The sequence below is a fragment of the Tachysurus fulvidraco genome, chromosome 19, assembly GCF_022655615.1.
Source record: "Tachysurus fulvidraco isolate hzauxx_2018 chromosome 19, HZAU_PFXX_2.0, whole genome shotgun sequence".
Taxonomy (NCBI): domain Eukaryota; kingdom Metazoa; phylum Chordata; class Actinopteri; order Siluriformes; family Bagridae; genus Tachysurus; species Tachysurus fulvidraco.
Window position 1 is genome coordinate 5,783,952 of NC_062536.1, and position 24,953 is coordinate 5,808,904.

At 41.1% G+C, this 24,953-nt stretch overlaps 1 protein-coding gene across 5 annotated transcripts; it reads left to right on the plus strand.

Annotated features, from left to right (window-relative positions):
- Positions 1-640: 640 nt before the first annotated feature.
- tbk1 (TANK-binding kinase 1) lies at positions 641-24,703 on the plus strand. 5 transcript variants are annotated; one of them, XM_047804073.1, is made up of 22 exons: positions 643-771; positions 3,822-3,929; positions 4,325-4,414; positions 5,207-5,347; positions 6,170-6,299; positions 7,972-8,153; positions 9,054-9,214; positions 10,813-10,923; positions 11,065-11,244; positions 12,372-12,568; positions 12,921-12,979; positions 14,394-14,485; positions 15,987-16,088; positions 16,433-16,511; positions 17,033-17,154; positions 19,002-19,078; positions 20,122-20,161; positions 20,265-20,366; positions 22,158-22,254; positions 22,349-22,449; positions 23,743-23,814; positions 24,240-24,703. In XM_047804073.1, the coding sequence occupies exons 4-22, from the start codon at positions 5,276-5,278 to the stop codon at positions 24,289-24,291; spliced, it is 2,028 nt and encodes a 675-aa protein (XP_047660029.1). In that variant the 5' UTR covers positions 643-771; positions 3,822-3,929; positions 4,325-4,414; positions 5,207-5,275; the 3' UTR covers positions 24,292-24,703. The 5 variants fall into 5 exon arrangements, with proteins under 5 accessions (XP_047660026.1, XP_047660029.1, XP_027009718.1 ...); XM_047804070.1 differs by lacking the exon at positions 4,325-4,414 and having other exon boundaries at positions 641-771; XM_027153917.2 differs by lacking the exons at positions 643-771; positions 4,325-4,414 and adding an exon at positions 1,404-1,521.
- The last annotated feature ends 250 nt before the right edge of the window (positions 24,704-24,953 follow it).

Genomic DNA, 24,953 nt, shown 5'->3' on the forward strand with positions numbered 1-24,953 from the left:
TTAATATAGGATCAGCTTTCCAGCGCTGGAGAGAACTGAAGGAGCAGGAAGTTGGCCACATATTCACAGGTTGGAGTTTCCCGAGTCAATAACTCCTGAGCTAAACGCTGTTACTACACAAATAACACCTCTTTTCTATCGTAGTAATGTAGAGAGGCAGCTACAACCACGTTTTGTGTAGTAACAACGTTTAGCTCAGGAGTTACTGACTCCGGAAACTCCGACCTGTGAATATGTGGCCGACTTTACTTAAGACGCCGAGGCGCTTTTTTCCTTCTCGATAGGTGAGTAACGTTGGTTTTGCTTTGTTACACAGAACTAATATATGCCTTTGTCCTTTACATGATTATGCTTGTGTGTCATTTTTGCTTGTTTGTTTATCTGCAATCGTATTGTTCTTTCTTCCCTTCAGCTATGATAAAGACACATTTCTTTCCATTAGTTGCCTAGGTTACGTATGTATGTGTGGGCGGAGCTATAAATGGGACCCATTTGGGTTAGAGGCGTGTTTGTTTTGATGATTTTATATGTCGACATCGGCTTTCAAAAATCGGAGACCCTGCCTTTAAATACACATCTGTGACAATTACAACATTGAGACGCAGGTGGCGCTGCCGCGCTTCACTCAACTCAGAGAATAAGCGAATAACGTAAATGCTATCAGAGGTTGGCCAGGTGACTAGCACAATGTCTAAAAAGAAAAAAAAGAAAGAAAAGTGGACAGTGAATATCGGCAATTCCGACCAAGATGGGAAACAGAGTATTTATTCTGTGAGTACAAAGAAAAGCCTATGTGTCTCATATGTCAAGAGGCACTCGTGGTTTTTAAAGAGTATAATATTAGGAGTCCTAAAATAGATGAGATTGTTTCTAAGAAAAGATGCAGGGTGTCTGGTAAGAGTTGGTAAAAATGGCTAATTTCTTATATTTGCCATGTACTGTAAACCCACATAAAATACCATTTGTTGCCATGTGGTAGTTATATCTATCATTTGTTGATCAAACAGTTTTCTGAAATTGTTTCTAAAGTACTGTTTTAAAGTACTGTCAGGGTTTTTCCTACATTGAAAATGTTTTGGTGTCCCTCCAAAGCCTTATTTGATCTGTAATTGGGTTTTGTGAGTGAAGCAGGCTACTGACGGAGTGATGGAGAGAACGAGCACAGCGCCCCACCCGCGCGCCTAAAGGTCGGAAGACCGAATCCATGTTTCACGTGGTGCATTCGGAGAATATTTTTGCTGAATTACCGCTGAGTGTGAATTGCAGTAAAAAATAAAAAAAATTGCCTTATCTTCTCTTACAACTTGTGACAAGCATTCCGCACATGCAGCTTTCGCGATGTCCTAACAGCCAGGATTCCCACACAACACGTCCGCTAAAGTCTGATTCGCGACCTAATGACTCCTTTGAGCCGATTCATTATAATGAATGGTTAAAGCAATCGGTCTGCCCGTCAGTGTCTGAATCGGTGTATAACAAATCATTATTCCTTAGAAGAACATACACATCTGAAATGAGAAAGTAAGTGTGTTTACCCCATTTACCAAGAGTGTTTAGTAAAATTAAGCCTTAATAACCCACAGTATGTATAGGCCTATAGTAAATGACCTATAAAAACATTTAGTTTAAAGTTAGACTGGAGTGAGATGAAACTAGATCACAGCACAAAGCAAACTGTTGCTAGCTAGCTGCTCATTTTGTTACATTCTATATGGTAAATTACACTATTACACCTTTTAACACTACGTTTTTAATGCTACTTTTTAATTGATATGATTATACTAAAATGAAAAAGGACCAACATTTAGACGTAAGCTGCAAGGTGGCTGTGGATGGGCCCCATCAGGATGAAATCGACTACAGAGATCTTGTAAAAAGGTTCTACAGTGTTAATAAAAAGAGACGAGTTAAATGTTCATCTGCAGGCTGTGATATTTGTAAATAGATAAATTTTGATACCTTTGACATCGATTATGTTTACATGTAAAATAAGTTGTAATTGCTTTTTTTTTACTATCTAGACTGACTGATTTTTTTTATCCAATTTATTCATGAAAAAACGATCACTAACTGTTTCTTTGTATTTATTTTAAATTTAACATTTATTGTCAATATTAGGCTTGCGGATCATGTGGGTACTAGGGTCCTCTTTGCTGTGTGTGGATGACCATGTCAGTCAGCCACCACCGAAGACCAATTTTGACCCAGGAAAAACCCTGACTGTATTAAGTACTGTTTTAAAGTACCGTTTTAAAGTAAGCTACTGTTTTAAAGTACTGTTTTACTGTCTTAAAGTAGGCTACTGAAGTACTGTTTTATGCAGTTATGCTGATCAGAGACTTTATTTCTTGTTTTGATGAAGCCTGTGCTGTGACACAGATGTTGTCTAAATGTGTTCAGAATCAGAATCAGAAAGAGCTTTATTTAGTGACAGAACAGTGAGTTGTTTTAGTGACAGAAGCTCCACAGTGTAACAGAATGACATATACAATGTGGACAAAATCGTATGTACACATTTACAGGTGTGAGATGTGCAACTGTACAAATATAGGCAATTTGTATGTACAAGTGTGAAATGTGCAATTAAATCTAAATTCGATTTAAAACCTTTTTTTAATCAATAAGGTTTAATGAACGTTGAGTTGTTTAATACAGGCACTAATACACTATTTCTTTAATAAATAAAAAATCCTCTAAATTCCGGCCCCTGATTTTATTCACAACCCTCAGCATGATGGCCCTTACAGAGTTTGGATTCGACACCCCTGATCTAAGCTGAACTCAAAAGTTGGCAGCCCAAATCTATCTATCTATCTATCTATCTATCTATCTATCTATCTATCTATCTATCTATCTATCTATCTGTCTATCTGTCTGTCTGTCTGTCTGTCTGTCTGTCTGTGTCTGTCTTCCTATCTCTCTGTCTATCTTCCTATCTATCTGTCTATCAATCAGTCTCTCTGTCTATCTGTCTGTCTCTCCGTCTGTCTGTCTGTCTGTTTATCTATGTATCTATCTATATTACAAACTGTACGGTAACTAAAATTTGACACGTGGGGTTTTGCTCACGTGGTCTTGTGACGTAACGGTTGAAAACGGAAGAGGATATCGTGCTGCTGAGGTGAGGAAATAAACAAAACGTCAAAACGTAGTTATTATTAAACATTTTACACACCGCACCCGTTTTGTCCGCTCTCGCGGTGCTTGTGTTTGATCTGAGGATGAGGATGATGTCTAATCTGTCAGCACGGTGTTAGATTAGAGTCTGATTCGCTCACTAGATGCGAATGATGGCGTTTAATACGAATAAACATGTCGGGTGTGTTTTAATGTCGTACTTCACACGCAAGAGGGGAAGTTAAAGCGTTTATATAAACGTTTATGTTTATTATAGAGAGAAATACTTTGGTGTGTTTAGCTTTCGTTTTTTCTAGCATAAAGAATAAATCGAAAGCTACATAATCGACCGAAATGGAGTTTCCTTAATCGGTTATGTTTGTGTAAAACTTATTTATAATAATAATAATAATAATAATAATATATAAAAATAGACACCTCATTGGCAGCGTGAGGTTTTTTGTGTGTGTTGGGAATTTCCCGGAGTTGTGACGTCACAGTGTCACCCAGTCCACCGACTTGACTGAGGTTGTGTCTGAAGCACAAGTTTCAATCTGATCCTATTCCACAACCAGCTCGGTGAGCTGAAAGAGTCAGAAATGTGTTGGAAAGTAATGCATGAATGTGATACCTAGAGATAGAGAGGCAGAATGTCTTTTCTTTCAAAAAAAAAAAAACAACACAAACATCGGTTCATCTTCCAGGTTCCTCTGAAGAAGAACACCATGCAGAGTACGACGAATTACCTGTGGCTGATCTCGGACCTGCTTGGCCAAGGGGCCACGGCTAACGTGTACCGAGGCAGACACAAGGTGAATGGTGCCATGCTCATGTCTCATCTCAAAATGCTGCGAATGCTCTTATTTAACAATACACTTTTCTGGAATCTTTTTCTTAGTAAATTTGGTGCTGTTCGGTTCGTCCACTTTCTGCTTTAACGACGTTCTAGCTGCATGGACTTCGCACGTTTGTTTAAAACCCGATGATCCGTTTTAGACCAAATCCACCAGTGATGTCTGATCACACGCTTCAGGAGAAGAGATTAGATGGAAAATATCGCATGTTTGCTTACGATTAAATAGGGAGCTAGAAAAAATTTCAGATTTTAACGTGCTCTCAGAAGATTGGAGCCCAGTGTAGGCATTTTCTATGAAATAAATCTGTTCTATACTTTTACATCAACATTAAATGTAATTTTTGAACACAGATTTTGATGTACAAAGGTCAGCCCTTTGGATGGGGGCGGAGACCCATCGCATCAGGATAGAAGAGTTTCATTATAGGATCAAGCTGATCGGTCAGTCTGTGTCCTAAATGATGCACTATACACTGTGCACTTACACTATGCACTATGAACTCTATAGCTTTAGAATAGTCTTGTCTCAAAAGGAACATTAACGTTTTTTTTTTGTGAGCGGGAGTAAAAGCCGCTTCACAGTCTATGGCAGATAACGTCAAGCGCATATAATGCACACGCTGCTGGCTTTAGCAGAACCCACTGTATTTTTAAAATGTTGACAATAAATCACACGACGTTAGCTAAGTTTAAAGACATTTGTAAGATGTCTTGTGCACCGGAGAGTCTTCAAACATCTTGATATTTCTGTGCATGAAGTGTCTAATATTCCCAATTGTTTTTGACTGACACTGTTTATACTACACAATGCAGTAGAATAGTGACCGAGGGACACGTCTGTAGTGTTGATTTGGAAACTCATTTTCCTTTCATTTTGTCTTCTGTCAAGTAAATTCAATTTGTAGAAAACGTGTTAAAGTAGTTTTTTCATTAGAGAATCATCACGATGCAGTAGGAACTTATTTCTCCCCAACTCTCGGCTCTAAATGTAATCGCTAAAGAATTTGTTGTGCTGTCCTGTACGGTGTAAGGAACGACATGCAGAAGATGCAGCAAGTTCTTGTAGGATAATCGTTTCTACTTTGTGGCGTGTCATGTAGTCTTTTTTTTTTCTCTCCGTAAGGCACAATAGTTATGTTAAACCACAAATTAGATAGGGATGAGGTCAGCTCTGACACTCTCTCACTCTCTCTCTCTCTCTCTCTCTCTCTCTTTCTCTTTCTCGACCTGTAGAAAACCGGGGACCTCTACGCCGTCAAGGTCTTCAACAACCTGAGCTTCCTGAGGCCTCTGGACGTGCAGATGAGAGAGTTCGAGGTGCTGAAGAAACTCAACCACAAGAACATCGTCAAACTTTTCGCCGTCGAGGAGGAGGTGGGACATTCGAGTGGCGTGACCTAGCTCTAAGCAGGATAATAAGTTCTTTTGTAGTTTGGCTATATCTGCTTTTTGTCAAACATATCTCATGAGCTTTTGAAGAGGTGTGGGTCACATACAGAGCGAAGGAATGTGCTCGTGGCTGATTGACACATTGGCCTAGGAAATACACCCAGTACTCTTATAAAGACTGCGTACAAAACGTCTCCTTAGTTTTTTAACCTTATTATTTGGAGCATCTGCTGTACAGTTTCCTATCAATAAGCTCTTACTGTAAAAGCTATAGCAAATCAAGATTTTATTTGTTACATAGACGGTTACTATACGGTATACAGCTCGCGGTGAAACGAAACTCTGGGCTTCTCTGAAAAGAAACAGAAAGAGTAAGAAATAAATCGACACATTAACTGACTAAAAGAAATGTACTGTAACACTGAATATGTGGAGGTGTGAAAAACTGAAACTGTTTAGTTTAGATTTTTATAAACTTTGGTCTCTACTGTAAAATGTGACCGTAGTATTATTGGCAAACAGCAGACAAAGAACCAGTAGGACAAGTTTAGGTATATTTATATACGGCATGCACTGTATCTAAAGGTCATATATCTTGCACTGTTTCTCAATAATGATCACATTGAACAGATTCTTTCTTCTTTTTCTTTTTTCTTTCATTTCCTGAATATTTGCGTCAGCGTTGAGCATAACTAGGGATGATATTAAAATAAGGGTGATGAAGGGGATCAAGTGCTTCACTCCTGACTAATTGGATCCCTGATGGATTTTTGTATTTTCCTGATTATTTCGTCTTCTTCCCACCAGTCGAATACACGACACAAGGTCTTGGTTATGGAATACTGTCCATATGGCAGTCTGTACACGGTCCTGGAGGAGCCTTCCAACGCGTACGGTCTCCCTGAAGATGAGTTCCTCATCGTCCTACAGGATGTCGGTGAGTACAAATGCACTAGGATGTATGAACCTCGGATTGGATTTGAATACACACTTCTTATCGCCTAGAAATTTTGATTCACGTTGGCATTTATCAAACATTTCTGGAAGGAGTCTCCAATGTCAGGGTTAGTTTGCTGCCATGAGGACGTCCTATGGATGGAGGGCTTTGTAGGTCTCTGAGGGATTATTTATTGCTGCTAGAACATCAGTGTTAACAGGAACTGTCTTGTTCCTTGGAGGGTCCAGTGTCACGTGTATGATATTCATTAATCATTATTATTCAATTAAAAAAAACAAACACACCACCATTAGGTTTGCTTCATTAGGTACATTTACAGTATCTAGTTTAGTCTCATTTGAGCACAAGGTCAGGTTCTAAGCACAGGATTAAGATAGTTGTAGACTTGCAGAACTTGCTTCGGTGTTAAGTGAAGAGGTGCAGTGAATATGCTGCTTATGTCTTCTTCGTTTAACATACCGTCTTTTCAGAAAGCTTTGTTTAATTCAGGGCGGCCAACCCGAGTCGCGTGCGGCTCTTTGCCCGGTTTCATGCGGCTCTTACGTTCATATCGAAGTCTGTATTTGTGTCTTTTTAATGTTCGTGTTCGCTTTCAATACGGTATTTTCAATACGATATTTTTGCCAACCGCGCATGTGAGTGGGATGAAAATACCTCAGTTTCCCAGTAGGAGCAATTTGTCAAGTTCGCTCTCAAAATGGCAGGGAAAAAAGGTGATGATCATATGTGCCCATGTGTATAAGGTGGCCCTTTGCGGTAACACAGTAAAAAATGTGGCCCTTCGTCTCTGACTGGTTGGACACCCCTGGTTTAAACTTTACACTGATGAATACGAGATGATAGAGGAGAATTTTATCTTTTATATCCTGATGTTTACATGTAGAGGTGGGACCTTTGGTGGCATAGCACCAAATTTCAAGTCAAGTCAAGAAGCTTTTATTGTCATTACAAGCATATATAGATGTTACAGTACACAGTGACATGAGACAACGGTTCTCCAGGATCAGGGTGCTACCTAACACAAAGACAGGGCTAAGGACATGTAAGTAGTCTTAGATACATAAAGTGCAACTGTGCAACTTGGTGCAAACCGTGCAGGACAAGACAGTGCAGGACAAAAGACAGTGTAGATACAAAAAATGTCTAGGTGTGCAAAAGACTTCAGTCTCCTCTTCAAAAGGTGAAATACCGTCCAATTGGCCTCCATTTTTTTTACTCCTGATGAAGTTTGTTGTGTGTTTTGGTCAAAAGCAGATTATTTCTTTTCCAGCTTTTCTCCCACAGACGTCTCTCCGGTCTCTGTCTTGTCTCATCCTTTTTAACAACAGTTTCAGTCCTCACAGGCAAAACCAAGAGTAGATCTTAAGAGCTATTCATTGTTTAAACAATCACCCCTTGGCAACAAGAAGCACCTGTCGTTCACATGGTCAGGTATTTTCAATCGATTAAACAATGTGTTGGTTTCACATAAAAGATGGCACGTGACAAGTTGTTTAACTCAATTAGGTACAAATCAAAAGCTGGAATTCTCTTCTATCGTCTTGCATTTTGATCTCAAAGCCTGACATCTTCAGAAGAACTGGCCTGGCCGTACTTTTGGAGAGGGCCGGGCATAAAAGTAATGCTGTTCTGATGTTTCTGATGTTTCTAGTGGCTGGAATGAACCATCTGAGGGAGTACGGAATTGTCCATCGGGACATTAAGCCAGGAAACATCATGCGTGTAATCGGGGAAGACGGACGCTCTGTATATAAACTTACAGATTTCGGGGCAGCGAGAGAGCTGGAAGATGATGAACAGTTTGTGTCATTGTACGGGACAGAGGAGTACCTGGTAAGTCCTGATGGAGTTTTCCTGTAAGCCATGATGCAAATATCATTGTTACGTTCTGCACTGAGCTTATTCATGTGATATCACATAATCATTTGTCGCACACCCTGCGGTTCCAGGGTTTCCCACAGAAAATTTGTTAGTTAAGGCGTTAGGGTTCGGCGGGGGGGTGGGGCTATCGGCGAGGTGGGGATTCTTCATGAGATAGAGATCTACACAGACTCTGTACTACATTTAACAATTATTTATTTAACACTAAATACAAAATTTAAATAACATATAATAATAAATAAGAAAGTGCAATACAACATTAAAAATTATCCTCTAGACAGTGACAGACCACGTCTTTCTCTCATTTCGGGCGTGTGGCGCCCGTGTTCTCGCGGTGTGAAGCACGTCCACGCAATTCTCCGAGATGCACTTGACGGCCTTTTGTGCAGCGGAATATTATTATTTTTTGGACGACCTAGTTAAGGCGGTAGGGCTTGTGAGCTTAGGCGGGTCGCTGAAAACAGTTGTGGGTTCGGGTCTCGGGCTGGCAATACCACGACCGAGGTGCCCTTGAGCAAGGCACCGAACCCCCCAACTGCTCCCCGGGCAGTACACCGCAGCATAAATGGCTACCCACTGTTCCGGGTGTGTGTTCACGCTGTGTGTGTGTGTGTGTGTGTGTTCACGCTGTGTGTGTGCACTATGGATGGGTTAAATGCAGAGAACAAATTCTGAGTATAGGTCACCGTACTTAGCCGTACGTCACTTCACTTACTGTTCCTGAACGTTTTTACCGTTAGAACACTTGACTTGCAGATTAGGTATTTGATTGAGACTTGCTATTACTTTTATAAGGTGATATAGCTGATATATGAGTGTGTGTGTTTGTGCGTGTGTGTGTGTGTGTAACAGCATCCAGATATGTATGAGCGGGCCGTGTTGAGAAAAGACCACCAGAAGAAGTACGGAGCCACAGTGGACCTGTGGAGCATTGGGGTCACATTCTACCATGCCGCTACCGGCAGCCTGCCGTTCCGACCATTCGAAGGGCCTCGAAGGAACAAGGAAGTTATGTAAGACCTCTACATGTGCTTACTGCTCAGGGTGCACAACCTGTTATGTTTATTTTAGCAGGAGACTAGTTATGTCTTAAAGGAAATTGCACAATTGGTGTACGGCAAGGTGATCGCAAGAGATCTGATTTTTCTTGTTTGGCCATCATCTGTACCGCTCGTGTGGTTCAGCTTGTTTGCCTTAGTTTCAGAAGGGTTTAGATTTTAGTTAAAAAATTTGGACAGAAATTTAAATAATCGTCATGGAAAAAACAGAAAGTGAACATTTGTACCATTTCAGCTTAAAAGATATTTTCATTAATTTACAGTTAAATAAACACCCACAGCATCACGTTTCTATATAAACCTAAATGTATGATATATTGTCCTGCTGTATGTCCTCCCAACAGACTAGTTATAGATGATAGTTTTAGCCTGTGAGGCCATCGTTAAACATATTCTTGTTTGCCGTAACCCGACCGATCAAGTTTTGCCGGTTGTAAATTTGCGTTAAGACCGACCGACTTTTTTTTTTTTTTCTCTCTCTTCAAACAACTAATACAAAAGCAATAAAATAACGATAATTATATTTTAGTAAGTACTGTAAATATATAAATTGCCTAGGCCTACATACAAACGAAGGCTACGTTCTTTCTTTTAAATAACCCGTGATGTCATCTATGTTTACACTGTTGGTTACCGGATGCCACACTACAGCCTGTGCGTTCGCTTCGTCTCATTCTCTCTCATTTACTGTCAGAGTCGACGGTTCGCGCCCGGTAATGATGGCTGCGGCTGCAGTTAACAAAATGTTCACGGTCACCGTTTAAAGTCATACGGGTTCGGGCACCATAATATATCTAAAAAATGCATTAAAACAGCTCGACACCGCTTTCACTTGGCACGAAGTTCTGGAAAAACTGTCCAGCATCAAAACGATGCGCCCGAAGGCACGGGTTGAAGACCCCGTCATGATAGGCTGATTTGTTTAAAGTCAAACCTACTGTACGTAATCACCATCAGAAACAATTTTACTTTTTTTTTTTTACTTTGAAACTTGAAAAAAAATATATAGACCTACCTACTGACCCTCTTTTTTTCTTTTTTTTTTTTTTTTTACTGTTACTGCAAACCAAAATATTTTTAAGGATGGCCTGACCTACAGGTAGTGAAGCAGTATTGAGGTATTTTTTAATAGAGGCTTTCTGTGAGTCTTTCCGGATAAAGGCTTCTGCACGGCTGTGATTCCACTTGGGTCAGAATGCCGTATCTACTCACAGCCGTGCAGATATTCAGGTTGCGAGCGTGGTATTGCTTCTCTTTTTGTCTACATCTACATACGAGCGTTCGCCTCTGATAATGCCACTAACTCAGAAATACTTCATTTCTCCCTTTTCAGGATGTTCTTTGTTTGTATCCATAAATGATTTAAGTAAAAAGAATAATAATATTTACAATCAGCCGTTAGTGAAGGTGTTCTCTATCCTGATGACAGTAGGGATGTTGATTTAGGAAGTGGAGCTTTTCGACCAATCAGTTTAAAGGATTCGGAGCTAATATTGTGTAGGTTGTTAATACAGAAGCCTGATCCATTCTGAAACACTGTTTACTTTTGGCAGGTATAAGATTATTACTGAGAAGCCCTCCGGAGCCATCTCAGGACAGCAGAAGTTTGAGAACGGCAAGATCGAGTGGAGCACAGAGATGCCGGTGTCCTGCAGTCTCTCTAAGTCTGAACGCTTTCACTTTCCCAGCCATTCTGTGATTAGACTCAGTGTTCATTTATTTGGGTAAAGATGAAGTGTGTGTTCTGATTTTCTATCTTTATTTGTTGTTTATTTTTTCTTTTCTGTTGTCATTCATTGACTCAGAGGCCTACAGAGTCTGCTAACCCCAGTTCTAGCCAACATATTGGAGGCAGACCAGGAGAAGTGCTGGGGATTTGATCAGTTCTTTGCCGAGACCAGCGACATCCTGCACCGCATGGTGGTTTACGTCTTTAGCTTACAGCAAGCCACGCTACATCACATCTACATCCACACGTACAACACGTGAGTGCGCTAGAATACCCAGAAGCAGAGGTCTTCACGGGTCCACTTAGATCAGAAAACACGAGGTCCGACCCGAGACGCGAGCGGGTTCGTGTCTAAAAGCGTCACGTGTACCTCGGATACGGGTCGGGTATAATAATAGTGGCACCGGGTCTCGGGTAATTTAAAATAAATGTGTTTTTACCGAACAGACCCGAGAAGACCCGAATTACTGTATCTCGCGTGTGTGCATCGACTCGATTCCTTTTCCAACCTCTCCTCTGTTTGCCAAGACCGCTTGCGACATCGTGTTGCTGGCGGTAAGCTAATTTTCGTTGAAACAGACCCGTCAATCAGTTTTGAATCCATGCTGTAGCGGTCACTTTAGAGTCGTCGTCAGAATCAGATAAACATGGAGGCAATATCTGACATCGCTAAAAAGCTGAGGGACAACGAATATGCTGAGGTTAAACATCCAGGGTCATCATCGGTGTGTGCAACATTCGGGTCCAGTCGGGTTTAAAAAAAATTGCCATCGGTTCGGGTCGGACTCGGGTCTGTTTTTTTTCGGGTTCATCTCGGCTCGGGTCTTTCTTAAAAAAAAAAAAAAAATTATGCACGTCGGGTCCGGGTAAAAAGTGATTCGTGTCACTTGGGGTCGGGTACGTTTCTTTAGACCCGAGAAGACCTCTACCCAGAATCCCACGCACAACAGTTTAGGGAAATAAAGCTAATCAAGAACTGTGGGGTATTTACAAAGCAATAATCCAGTAGGAAATGGATTATTTTTCCAAAATATCAAAAATCCACTGCCTAGAGACAATCGTAACCATGGTAACATACAGGTAGAGTCGAGATGCTACTGTAAAGTCAGTTATTTTGGAAGTAGTTAAACTCACAGCTGTTTTCTTTCTATCTTTCTTCCTTATGGACATTGCTGTGTAAGAGAAGGATACGTGTATTAGAACCTGTGACGTTGAATTGAAGCCACTAATAAGATTAGAGAACCGCACTGTGTAACAACTCTCAATTTCATCTAAGGCGAAACTGTAGTTATGTGTAATACAAAAGCTACAACACAGCCTGAATAACCAGTTTGGATTAAACTGTAAGCCTGTATTTACTGAACTCGTTGTCTTTCTCCACAGAGCCACACTATTTCAGGAGCTGCTCTTCAGACGCACCAACATCAGCCCTCCCAATCAGGAGCTTCTGTACGAAGGCCGACGCCTCGGGCTGGACCCCAACAGACAGGCACAGACATTCCCACTCACCAGCAGGGACAATCCCATCATGCTCCTCAGCAGGGAACTTGTCAACACAGTTGGACTCATCTTCGAAGACCGTGAGACCACGTCACTTCCTCACACACTCAGTTTCTGACACACTTTACACTTTATTTCTGTACACGTCTTTGACTCCCTGGCCATTTCTTTTCGTTTCTACCACAGCACATTTAAACCCTTTTACATTCCTTTTAAAATAGTTAAAATACACAGAAATGTCAGTTATTAGCTATGCAGGAATGCAGATGTGTTTAGACAGATGTGCAGTAACATATTTCATAAACTCAGGTCAAAATGAAGGAATAAGTTTTTAAAAATCTTTTGCATCTGTGTGTGTGTGTGTCTGTGTGTGCGTGTCTGTGTGTGTGTGTGTGTGTGTGTGTGTGTGTGTGTGTGTGTGTGTGTGTGTAGCAAGCCCTCCCAAAGTGCAGCCACGATATGATTTGGACTTGGATGCCAGCTATGCTAAGGTAATGGTTCTTTTACAGCACGTTAGCATCACAATACATCACGTGTAACAAACAAACTAATTAATGCTTGTCTTAATTGATTATATCTATATATTAAATTAGTAACCTGGACCAGCATTAAAGAATGAGTCAAAACATCAGAAAATTATATTACGTCTGTCATGCTCCATATGAACCAACACCTTAATTAACGCTTGGTAAAATTAAGAAATAAGACTGAACATACGTTCCGAAAGAAGGTTCTCTCTAGTGACCTATTGTACGGGAAAACATACAGTAATGAAGTGCTTTGTAGTATGGCCTTCCAGTGGCCACCAGGCATTTAGTGATTCAGTGCCCTATAGGCACGTGTACATGTGATAGAAATGTGATGAAGTTCCCTTTAAAACGATCTTCTGATGGTGAATGTGATTCAGTGCCCTATAGGCACGTGTACATGTGATAGAAATGTGATGAAGTTCCCTTTAAAACGATCTGAGGGTGAATGTGATTCAGTGCCCTATAGGCTCGTGTACATGTGATAGAAATGTGATGAAGTTCCCTTTAAAACGATCTGAGGGTGAATGTGATTCAGTGCCCTATAGGCTCATGTACATGTGATAGAAATGTGATGAAGTTCCCTTTAAAACGATCTTCTGATGGTGAATGTGATTCAGTGCCCTATAGGCTCGTGTACATGTGATAGAAATGTGATGAAGTTCCCTTTAAAACGATCTTCTGATGGTGAATGTGATTCAGTGCCCTATAGGCTCGTGTACATGTGATAGAAATGTGATGAAGTTCCCTTTAAAACGATCTGAGGGTGAATGTGATTCAGTGCCCTATAGGCTCGTGTACATGTGATAGAAATGTGATGAAGTTCCCTTTAAAACGATCTGAGGGTGAATGTGATTCAGTGCCCTATAGGCTCATGTACATGTGATAGAAATGTGATGAAGTTCCCTTTAAAACGATCTTCTGATGGTGAATGTGATTCAGTGCCCTATAGGCTCGTGTACATGTGATAGAAATGTGATGAAGTTCCCTTTAAAACGATCTTCTGATGGTGAATGTGATTCAGTGCCCTATAGGCTCGTGTACATGTGATAGAAATGTGATGAAGTTCCCTTTAAAACGATCTGATGGTGAATGTGATTCAGTGCCCTATAGGCTCCAGTACACGCAAGAAAACATGATGCCGTACACGATGATGCCCTTCCACTAGAGAAAATGAATGTTTTTGATTTTTGAAATACAATATTTCTATAGGTCTTCGTATACTTCCAAAGTTACTTATCGCTCCTTTAACAATGAGGCAATGTTGTGTTTCCAGTGTAATGTGAGCAGCTGTCCATCATTTTATGTTTCTTTATTACATTACAAACACAATACTACTCTGACTGAATTCAACAACAATACGTTTCTGTTGGTTTAGACGTTTGCCGGTGACGTGGGCCACCTGTGGAAAACCTCCGAGTCGTTACTCGTCTATCAGGAGTTGGTGAGAAAAGGAGTGAGGGGGCTCATGTAAGTCCACTGGCTTTTTCTGTTTTCTTCAGTTTTTTTAGCTTAAACCAGGGGTCGGCAACCCGCGACTCCGGAGCCGCAAGTGGCCCTTTCATCCCTCTGCTGCGGCTCCCTGTAGATTTGGAAAATAAATATTTTATTTATTTTATTTTAGTTAGTTAGTTTAAAAAAAAAATTCTAAGATTATGATGCTCTTGTAACATTAAAATAAACCGTGTTTAATTTGTCTGTCGCTCAAAATACGCGTCATAACCGCCGACTTGTGAAATCCGACACGGAAGCAGACGCATTTTTGGTTCGCTGCAGCCGGGAAGTTAAAATTTTGATGTCATGAATACGAAAAGGACTCAATTAGACATTGAACGTTTTATTTGAAAGTAACCTTCGACCCAGCGTCTTTTTACTCTGTAGTGTCATTGATTTCATAAATGCAACACACGACAGTTTTTTCTACACTTTCCATAAAGGTAAAAAACGATATATGCAGCGTTATCTTCAATTTTGATCTTCAAATGGGTTTTGTGGCTCCCTGTGTTTTTTTTTCTGTGGGAAACGGCTACAAATGGCTCTGTGAGTGTTTAAGGTTGCCGACCTCTGGCTTAGGATCACACGCCTTGGGGCAGGGGAGGAATCACAAAAAGGGCAGCCTGCTTTTCTCCCCATTACAAATGACTGGTAACTTTGAATGATTAGCAGTTGTGCAGAAGTTTGGAGTGTAGCATTTGTCTTACCTCAGAAGTTCACGTGTCCGACTGATCTAAAGCAAACACTTGTGTATACACTGTAACGGTGGCTTAGTGGTTAGCACGTTCGCCTCCCACCTCCAGGGTTGGGGGTTCGATTCCCGCCTCCGCCTTGTGTGTGTGGAGTTTGCATGTTCTCCCCGTGCCTCGGGGGTTTCCTCCGGGTACTCCGGTTTCCTCCCCCGGTCCAAAGACATGCATGGTAGGTTGAATGGCATCTCTGGAAAATTGTCCGTAGTGTGTGAGTGTGTGAGTGAATGAGAGTGTGTGTGTGCCCTGCGATGGGTTGGCACTCCATCCAGGGTGTATCCTGCCTTGATGCCCGATGACGCCTGAGATAGGCACAGGCTCCCCGTGACCCGAGAAGTTCGGACAAGTGGTAGAAAATGAATGAATGAATGTTTACTCCTCATGCTGCGAGTGGCCATTTTGATGCTGATTTCGGGGGTTGAGCAGACCCTCACTTCTGGAAGTAGGATTTCTGAGTAGAGGAAAAGTTTTCTCTCCCTAGAAGCTCCGCCTCCTTCCTCGAATCTCACATTAACCATGGTTTTCTAAAATCTTACCTTGCTATAATAAATGCTCTGGTGCAGCACACTTGCTTTCTGTCAAGCCGAATGCAGAATGTTTTGATTTAATTTTCCAGTAAACAGGTTTCAGATTGTCAGCGTTCACTCAGCAGCACCTCTACAACACATTAGAAACAAAGCCTTTTAATTCTCACCTGCAGCTCGGCGTATTTTTTGTTTTTTTCACAGAGAGTTGATGAAAGAAGACTTCAACGAGGCGGCGCATAAGAAAGCGGAAGTTTTCCACATGTGTAACCACTGCAATCAAACCCTGGAGAAAACCCAACAGCTGTAAGAGCCGCCAGATATCCATCAGGATCAATAAAGAATTGATTACAAAACAAATATCACTTATATTTTAAAAGTTAATGGAGTCTGGACAAGTATCGTGTGAGAGAGAATACAACGTTAGACCTGAAATAAAGAAGAAGAAAAAAGTTTAAATTACTGCTTTGTTTTTTCTACATTTATGTTAAATTAATGATTTTCTAACTTGGATAACTTCAGCTGTAAATGAACAGCGTAGTTTTACTGTGTGTGAGGGTTAACACGCTCTTTTGTGACGATTGTGTGTGTGTGTGTGTTTGAGTGCTCGTATTTATTCGTTTATTTACTGCTGTCCTTTTGTTGTTCAGATGTGCAGCATTAATGCAGGGGAATCTGTTATCAGCCGAATATGATGAGATCTCAGACCTGCACAAGAAAGTGATCAGAGTAAGTGTTCATTACTACTGCTTATCATTTCTCTACAGTTTGACACCCAGTACTATACAAGCAGATCGTTAATGTTCAGTACTAAAGAGAAGTGACTTAGAGTCCAGCTAGTAACTGATGTGAATGAAGACTTTTATTTTCTTGTTGTTGTTTGTTGTTGTTCTTCTTGTGTCTGTTGTTGTTTCTGTTGTTGTTTCTCTTGTTGTTGTTTGTTGATGTTTCTGTTGTTGTTGTTTCTCTTGTTGTTGTTGTTTCTCTTGTTGTTGTTTGTTGTTGTTTCTCTTGTTGTTGGTTGTTTTTGTTGTTGGTTGTTGTTTCGTTTGTTGTTGTTTCTGTTGTTGTTTCTGTTGTTGTTTCTCTTATTGTTGTTTGTTGTTGTTTCTGTTGTTGTTGTTTGTTTCTCTTGTTGTTTCTCTTGTTGTTGTTTGTTTCTCTTGTTGTTGTTTCTGTTGTTGTTGTTGTTGTTGTTGTTTCAGCCCTGAATTAACACACACACTCATGTCTGTTTCCTCTACACACAGCTGTCTAACTCACTAGGCTCCGTGGATCAGACCATGCAGGACCTCAAAAACAAATTCCTTCCTGGAGGCATGCTAACAGATACATGGACACAGCAAGTCGGCACACACCCTGAAGACAGAAAGTGAGTCCTGCTTTAGAGTTTCAAGCCCCGTGCTAATCAAAGTGCTGATCCCTGCTTCTAAATGACATTAGAATGAACATTACACAGACTTAAGAGCAGTGTGAAAAGCCCTCATGAGCTTTAAAAGAGTTTTCTGACAAAAAAATTTCTAAATTTTTATTTATTTCTATAGCGCTTTTAACAATGGCTATTGTCTCAGAGCAGTTTTACAGAACAAACATAAAATAAAAAGTTTAGAACTATTAAATATGTTTGTATTTATGCCCAATGAACAAGTCTGAGGTGACCGGTAAAGGAAAAACTCCCTTATACAGTAAAGGGGTAAAGGAAGAAACCTTGAGAGGAACCAGATTCAGAAGCGAACCCATCCTCATGTGGGTGACACTGGAGGGTGTGATTATAAATATACAGTCAGACACATGTTGTTTTGATGAGTAGGTTGTTCACAAAGACAACATGTAGTTGGCATCTCCTCTTAGTATGTCCGGATATTAATCCAACTGTAGCTGGTAAGTCTCTAGATGTCTCAGGATCCTCGGATGGTTGGCCTCATCTAAGTGAAGGTCCAAAATCTTCATGACACGGAAGACTGGATGCCTCGGGATTGGTAGAAAGAGAGAAGCAGCTTACCCTAGGACAGTAAATAGCATAGTTTTGGCATAGCATCTTTTAGTAGATTTTGATATTCTGGGAACTACAAGAAGTCCTGAGTTTTGTGATCTCAGAGAGCGTGAAGGAAGACTAGTTAGATACATGGACCGTTAAGCCATTAAGAGACTTAATTCAATTGAATTTATTTGTATAGCGCTATTTAACAATTCACCTTGTCTCAAAGCAGCTTTACAGAAATATAGAAAAAGAAATAAATATATATAAGAAGAAGAAGATAAAAATAAATGAATACATACAATTAAAGTTTAAAAGTAATTTTAAAATACTATATATATTTACATTTACGGCATTCAGCAGACACCCTTATCCAGAGTGACTTACAACTGAGGGTTAAGGGCCTTGCTTAGGGGCCCAGCAGTGGCAGCTTGGTGGACCTGGGGTTCGAACCTATGACCTTTCGATCAGTAGCCCAACACCTTAATCCATAAGCTACCACATCCTAATGAGCAAGCCAGAGGCAACGGTGGCAAGGAAAAACTCCCTGAGATGATATGAGGAAGAAACCTTGAGAGGAACCAGACCAAACACCCAGGTCTTTCACTGTCGAGCTAGTAGTAACATTACATCCCTCTAAATGGAAGCTGAACTGCGAGAGCTTCTGTGTACTGGCTTTTTTTTTGTCGTAAGCTCCTAGATCTGAAAATAAATAAATATATACGATGTAATCTCTGTCGTAATCCGGTTATCTCTCAAATGTCAAAAGGAGAAATGATATTATTTATGGGTATTATACATATTTACAGCCTCCTATCTGAAGGAAGTCTCATCTACTGTAACCAAATCTGTGTCGAGGAAAAAAAAACATTTAACTGTAAAGAAGTGGGAAGAATTATCATTCAAATTCAAATGTATTTGTATAGCGCTTTTAACAATTGATTAATATAAAGATTAATTTAACACAAAAATGTTTGGTTGTTTACCTGAACTCAGAATTCAGGTTTCTCCTGAAGCACAAATATATCACACATTGTTGTAAATGATTCAATATATAGACATAGAAATGAGGTTAAGTGACAAATAATTATACAGTATGTGTTGGTTTTGTGTGACAAACGTCACCCTAGAGCTGATTCTTCTCTGAAAATGAATCTGTGGTTAATGTTAAAGTAGGATTGAGAAAAGCAGGCACAGAGATCATTACTGAGATCATTACTGACTTGCTCTTCATCTTCCAGCGTGGAGAAAATCAAAGTTCTTCTTGACGCCATTACGGCCATCTATCAGCAGTTCAAGAAGGACAAGGCTGAACGACGTGAGTCTGACACACACACACACACACACACACACACACACACACACACTCGCTTTACAGTTAATATAACTCTCTAGTCTATCTCTCTTTCTTTCTCTCTCTCTTTTCATTTTCAAAGTATTGGGCATGATTGTGTGCGTTAATATAAAGACAAAGCATCGGTAAAGAAAAGTATTGTCCCTCCGTTCTTCTTTGTATTCTTTATATTATATCACACTTTATATTAATATTTATATATAATTTATTAAACGACAGAATGCAAGCTGCCGGTGTGTGTGACCGAGTACATGTGCACCAATAAATGAGCTGAAATAAATAAAAAGCAGTAAATTAGGAACGGAGTAAATCAGACGTGTGTATGGAGTGTGTACAGTTGTGCTTTTGGTTTGTGAGCATGTGCAGGTCAGACATGACGTCTGGCTCCTCCCACCTCACCTCAGTAGCACCTGTGATTGTTAGTAATTTTCTTTTGTGTTATAAAAAATATCACATTGACTCTCTATTGTGCTCTCTCTCTCTCCCTGTCTCTCTATCGCACTCTCTCTCTCTCTCTCTCTCTTTATTTCACTCTCTCTCTCTCTCCCTGTCTCTCTATCGCACTCTCTCTCTCTCTCTCTCTTTATTTCACTCTCTCTCTCCCTGTCTCTCTATCGCACTCTCTCTCTCCCTGTCTCTCTATCACACTCTCTCTCTGTATCTCTCTCTCTTTGTCTGTCTCTCTCCCTCTCTCTCTATCATGCTCTCTCTCCCTGTCTCTCTATCACAATCTCTCTCTCTGTATCTCTCTCCCTCTCTCTCTATCGTGCTCTCTCTCTCTCCCTGTCTCTCTCACACTCTCTCTCTCTGTATCTCTCTCTCTATCATGCTCTCTCTCTCTCTTTATGTCTGTCTCTCTCCCTCTCTCTCTATCGTGCTCTCTCTCTCCCTGTCTCTCTATCACACTCTCTCTCTCTCACTCTCTCTCTCTCTCTCTCTCTCTCTCTCTCTCTCTATCTATCTCCATCATGTGCTTTCTCTCTTCCCCCCCCCCTCTCTCTCTTCAGGTCTACCTTACAATGAAGAACAAATCCACAAATTTGACAAGTAAGCTTTGTGTTTTTCTTTTTTCTTTCTTTTTTTTAAAATGATTTCTCATTAATACCAGCTATAAGAAATCCCCCCTAATGTACACTTGTACCATTTACAGGCAGAAGCTGGTGCTTCATGCCACCAAAGCCCGTGCCCTGTTTACAGACGAGTGTGCAATGAAGTATCGGCTCTTCATCTCCAAGAGCGAGGAGTGGATGAGGTAATTTCAGTGGATTTCACTGAGACACTCGCTGGATTAAAATCACAAAAGAATGTGTTTGTTTTCCCCACATCAGTAGAATTCTTACTGCCTTAGTATTTACATTTACATTTACAGCATGTGACAGACGCCCTTATCCAGAGCGACGTACATAAGTGCTTAAATCTCTAACATTGAACACATTAATGCTGCTCACTAGGTTACATACTTAAGATACCATGAGTTTAAAACATTTGTTCAAAGTTACAATGGAAAAAGTGTCAAAGGTTGTGTTTTTTTTTGTTTTGTTTTGTCTTTTAAATGCAGAAGATAAGGAAAGAAGTGCTAGTTGAAGTGTTTCCTGAATAAGTAGGTCTTTAACTGCCGCTTGAAAATAACCAGTGACTCAGCTGTCCGGACCTCTAGGGGAAGTTCATTCCACCACCTTGGTGCCAGAACAGAGAAGAGCAGGGTGCCAATAATTTTAATATAATTATAGTGCCATATACTGTATAAGAGGGAAGAGTGGATGAGTTACTGATTTAATTGAACTCCACTCAGGGGGGAAAAACCTGGAGCTAATTGGTTATGCAGTCAGCAATTATTAATCACTTCAACTATGATGCAGCTACAGGAGAGAACCAGTAATAGACAAAAGTAAGGGGTGTGTGTGTGTGTGCATGTGTGTGCGCGCGCGTGCGTGTGTGTGTGTGTGTGCGCATGCGTGTTAGAGAGAAACAGAGAAAGAAGTGTGGCTAGCCTGTTGCCATGGAAACTAGAGTAGTGATGCTGCAGATCAGCTCATGGTGATAACTGGACCTCATTTTTCAGCACCGTACATATGGAACAGAATAAAACTCGTCATCTAAAGTTATTGAGAGATCAGTTTTTTTTCTCTTCTAATGAAGCTGTAGTGATTATAGCAGGATGAAGAACTGTGTGTGTGAGCAGTGGGTCAGAACATCTGAGTCTGCTCCAGAATTATTGCCACCCCTTATAAAGATTACGAGGTTAGAAAGGATTTTGTAGTTGCTGTGTATAATCTCACAGGGAATCTGAACTCTACATTGAAGTAATTCATTAAAAACAAATGTAAAGGCCAAAATTATTGGCACCCTGCATTTAGCACCGCCTTTGCCATCATAACACTTCTCAATACGATCAAAGTTTCAGTGGCATCTAGAGATTGATCGATGACATCAAGATGACGTCTAATTGTAGATCTGCGAACTCGGGGGACCCCTAAACGCTGCTGTCTTTACCGAATCTCCGACTGTGATCCACGTGTGTCTGTGTAATCATCCTTAACCTTTATCCTGCTTAATTATTGACCTTTGAGTTGATACAGGCTTTTTTCCGGCATCTATTTTTAAAGCCACTGGCTGATTTATGAAGTTGATGAATGACTAATGAAGTCTGACTTATTTGTCACTTCATCTTTATACCCCAGTGAAACAAAAAGTGACGGATGACTGAATAAGCGTTTCTAAAGACTGACATTTTCTGTAAAAACACATCAGAATATAAACGGGAACATGTTTCAGCTACATTTTGTTCCTAAAGGTTTAGTACCAGTCATTGTGATGTGGCTTAGTATAATAATAATAATCCTAACCTTCTAGAGATTTCCAGGCATCGCTATTTATTCTCCGAGCTGAGTAAAATCTTTTTTGTCATTACGTCAATAGGATGTTTGAGTTGCACGTTAACGAAGGTCTTCATCAAAGATGAGAGCAGTTGTTTACCAGGAATGTAATGATAGAATCCTGATGGTGATGCTGGTGTAGTGCTTTAATGATTATCTCTTTACAGGAAGGTGCATCATGTTCGGAAGCAGCTGCTGTCCCTGAACAACCAGTTTCTCAACATGGAACAGGAAGTGACCGTGATCATGCAGCGTTTCTACAAGGTAACGGCAACACAAGGCTTCGTGTGTTCGTCTCCGTTTGGTAAAAAAGTTGAGACTGGAGAATAAGATGTCTGATGTGAGTATGTGTGTTTAGCTTCAGGAACAGATCCCACAGAAGATCATGCCCATTCAATCCAGCGGCATCAAGCCCCAGGCCTACCTCAGCCAGAGCACTCTTGTGGAAATGACAGCGGGGTGAGTGTGTGTCTGTGTGTGTGTGTGTGTCTGTGTGTGTGTGTGTGTCTGTGTGTGTGTGTGTGTCTGTGTGTGTGTCTGTCTGTGTGTGTGTCTGTCTGTGTGTGTGTCTGTCTGTGTGTGTGTCTGTCTGTGTGTGTGTGTCTGTCTGTCTGTCTGTGTCTGTCTGTCTGTCTGTCTGTGTGTGTCTGTCTGTCTGTCTGTGTGTGTCTGTCTGTCTGTGTGTGTCTGTCTGTCTGTGTGTCTGTCTGTGTGTGTGTCTGTCTGTGTGTGTGTGTCTGTGTGTGTGTGTCTGTCTGTGTGTGTCTGTCTGTGTGTGTGTCTGTCTGTGTGTGTGTCTGTCTGTGTGTGTGTCTGTCTGTGTGTGTGTGTCTGTCTGTGTGTGTGTGTCTGTCTGTCTGTCTGTGTGTGTCTGTCTGTCTGTCTGTGTGTGTCTGTCTGTCTGTCTGTCTGTGTGTGTCTGTCTGTCTGTCTGTCTGTGTGTGTCTGTCTGTGTGTGTGTCTGTCTGTGTGTGTGTGTCTGTCTGTGTGTGTGTCTGTCTGTGTGTGTGTGTCTGTGTGTGTGTGTCTGTCTGTGTGTGTGTCTGTCTGTGTGTGTGTCTGTCTGTGTGTGTGTCTGTCTGTGTGTGTGTCTGTCTGTGTGTGTGTGTCTGTCTGTGTGTGTGTGTCTGTCTGTCTGTCTGTGTGTGTCTGTCTGTCTGTCTGTGTGTGTCTGTCTGTCTGTCTGTCTGTGTGTGTCTGTCTGTCTGTCTGTCTGTGTGTGTCTGTCTGTGTGTGTGTCTGTCTGTGTGTGTGTGTCTGTCTGTCTGTCTGTGTGTGTCTGTCTGTCTGTCTGTCTGTGTGTGTCTGTCTGTCTGTCTGTCTGTGTGTGTCTGTCTGTCTGTCTGTCTGTGTGTGTCTGTCTGTCTGTCTGTGTGTGTCTGTCTGTGTGTGTGTGTGTCTGGGTGTGTGTGTGTCTGTGTCTGGGTGTGTGTGTCTGGGTGTGTGTGTGTCTGTGTTTGTGTGTGTCTGTGTTTGTGTGTGTGTGTCTGGGTGTGTGTGTCTGTGTTTGTGTGTGTCTGTGTTTGTGTGTGTGTGTCTGGGTGTGTGTGTCTGTGTCTGGGTGTGTGTGTCTGTGTTTGTGTGTGTGTGTCTGTGTTTGTGTGTGTGTGTCTGTGTTTGTGTGTGTGTGTGTCTGTGTTTGTGTGTGGCTGTGTGTGTGTGTGGCTGTGTGTGTGTGTGTGTCACCATTTCAGTCACCATTTTTTCTTTCTTTTTCTGGTAATTAACGCTGAATTCTTTATTGTTCTGAAGGATGAAGAAACTGAAAGAGGAAATGCAAGGAGTGGTCAAAGAGCTGGCAGAAAACAATCTCTTCTTGGAGAGGTAACTAACTCAATAATGTCTCTTTATGACATGGACTTTCACATTCGAACATTCATCACTGAAATCTTGTGTGTCTCTGTGTGTGTGTCTGTGTCTCTGTGTGTGTGTCTGTGTCTCTGTGTGTGTGTCTGTGTCTCTGTGTGTGTGTCTGTGTCTCTGTGTCTGTGTCTGTGTCTCTGTGTGTGTCTGTGTCTCTGTGTGTGTGTGTGTCTGTGTCTCTGTGTGTGTGTGTCTGTGTCTCTGTGTGTGTGTGTCTGTGTCTCTGTGTGTGTCTGTGTCTCTGTGTGTGTCTGTGTCTCTGTGTGTGTCTGTGTGTGTGTGTCTGTGTCTCTTTGTCTGTTTGTGTGTGTCTGTGTCTCGTGTGTCTCTGTCTCTTGTGTCTGTGTGTCTGTGTCTCTGCGTGTCCGTGCGTGTGACCGCTTTAGGTTCGGCACTCTGACAGTAGATGGTGGACTGAGAAACGTGGACCGGATCTGAGACACAGCAGAGCTACAAGACACAACGTCTCGTGATGAAATAGTTCAGACAAAAAACTAAACAAAATGGTGTGTTGTGTTTTTGCTGAAACTGTCCCTTTAAAGCCAGTGTTTGTCTTTGAAGGGAGAAATTTGATATATATTTCTGTATATATGTAAATACTCATCGTCTACAGAGATTTTATTTCATCGTCTTTCCTTAATTCTATCTGTACGTTAAATACGAGCTGCCTGCTTTTAAGCCTGATGGCCTGCTTATCTCTTCACCTCCATCCATCTGTGCTTGTATCCAATCCTTAGTTTTCTCCTGCCCTTCATTTTTTCTACAAAGCATAAGACCACCAGATAATTAAACTGTACTTTATTGCTCTCTGAATTCTGCACATGCGCAACATTAAAGACTGCAAACCTGCTATTACTGTATTCTTTGTTATATTATGAGGATTTAGACATAAACGTGTCTCCGGATGCCATGTCAGCTGTAACGATTAAGACGAACAGAAGGCGTAGAAAGCAGTTTTTACGACATGATGGATCTCATATCCTACTCCTCTCTTCCACCCACCTGCCATATGAGCAGATAAGAGACAGGCCAGGAACGTCACTGTCTACATGGGACACTGGAATTATGTGAAATACAAATGGCTGTCTGCAGCACCCAAG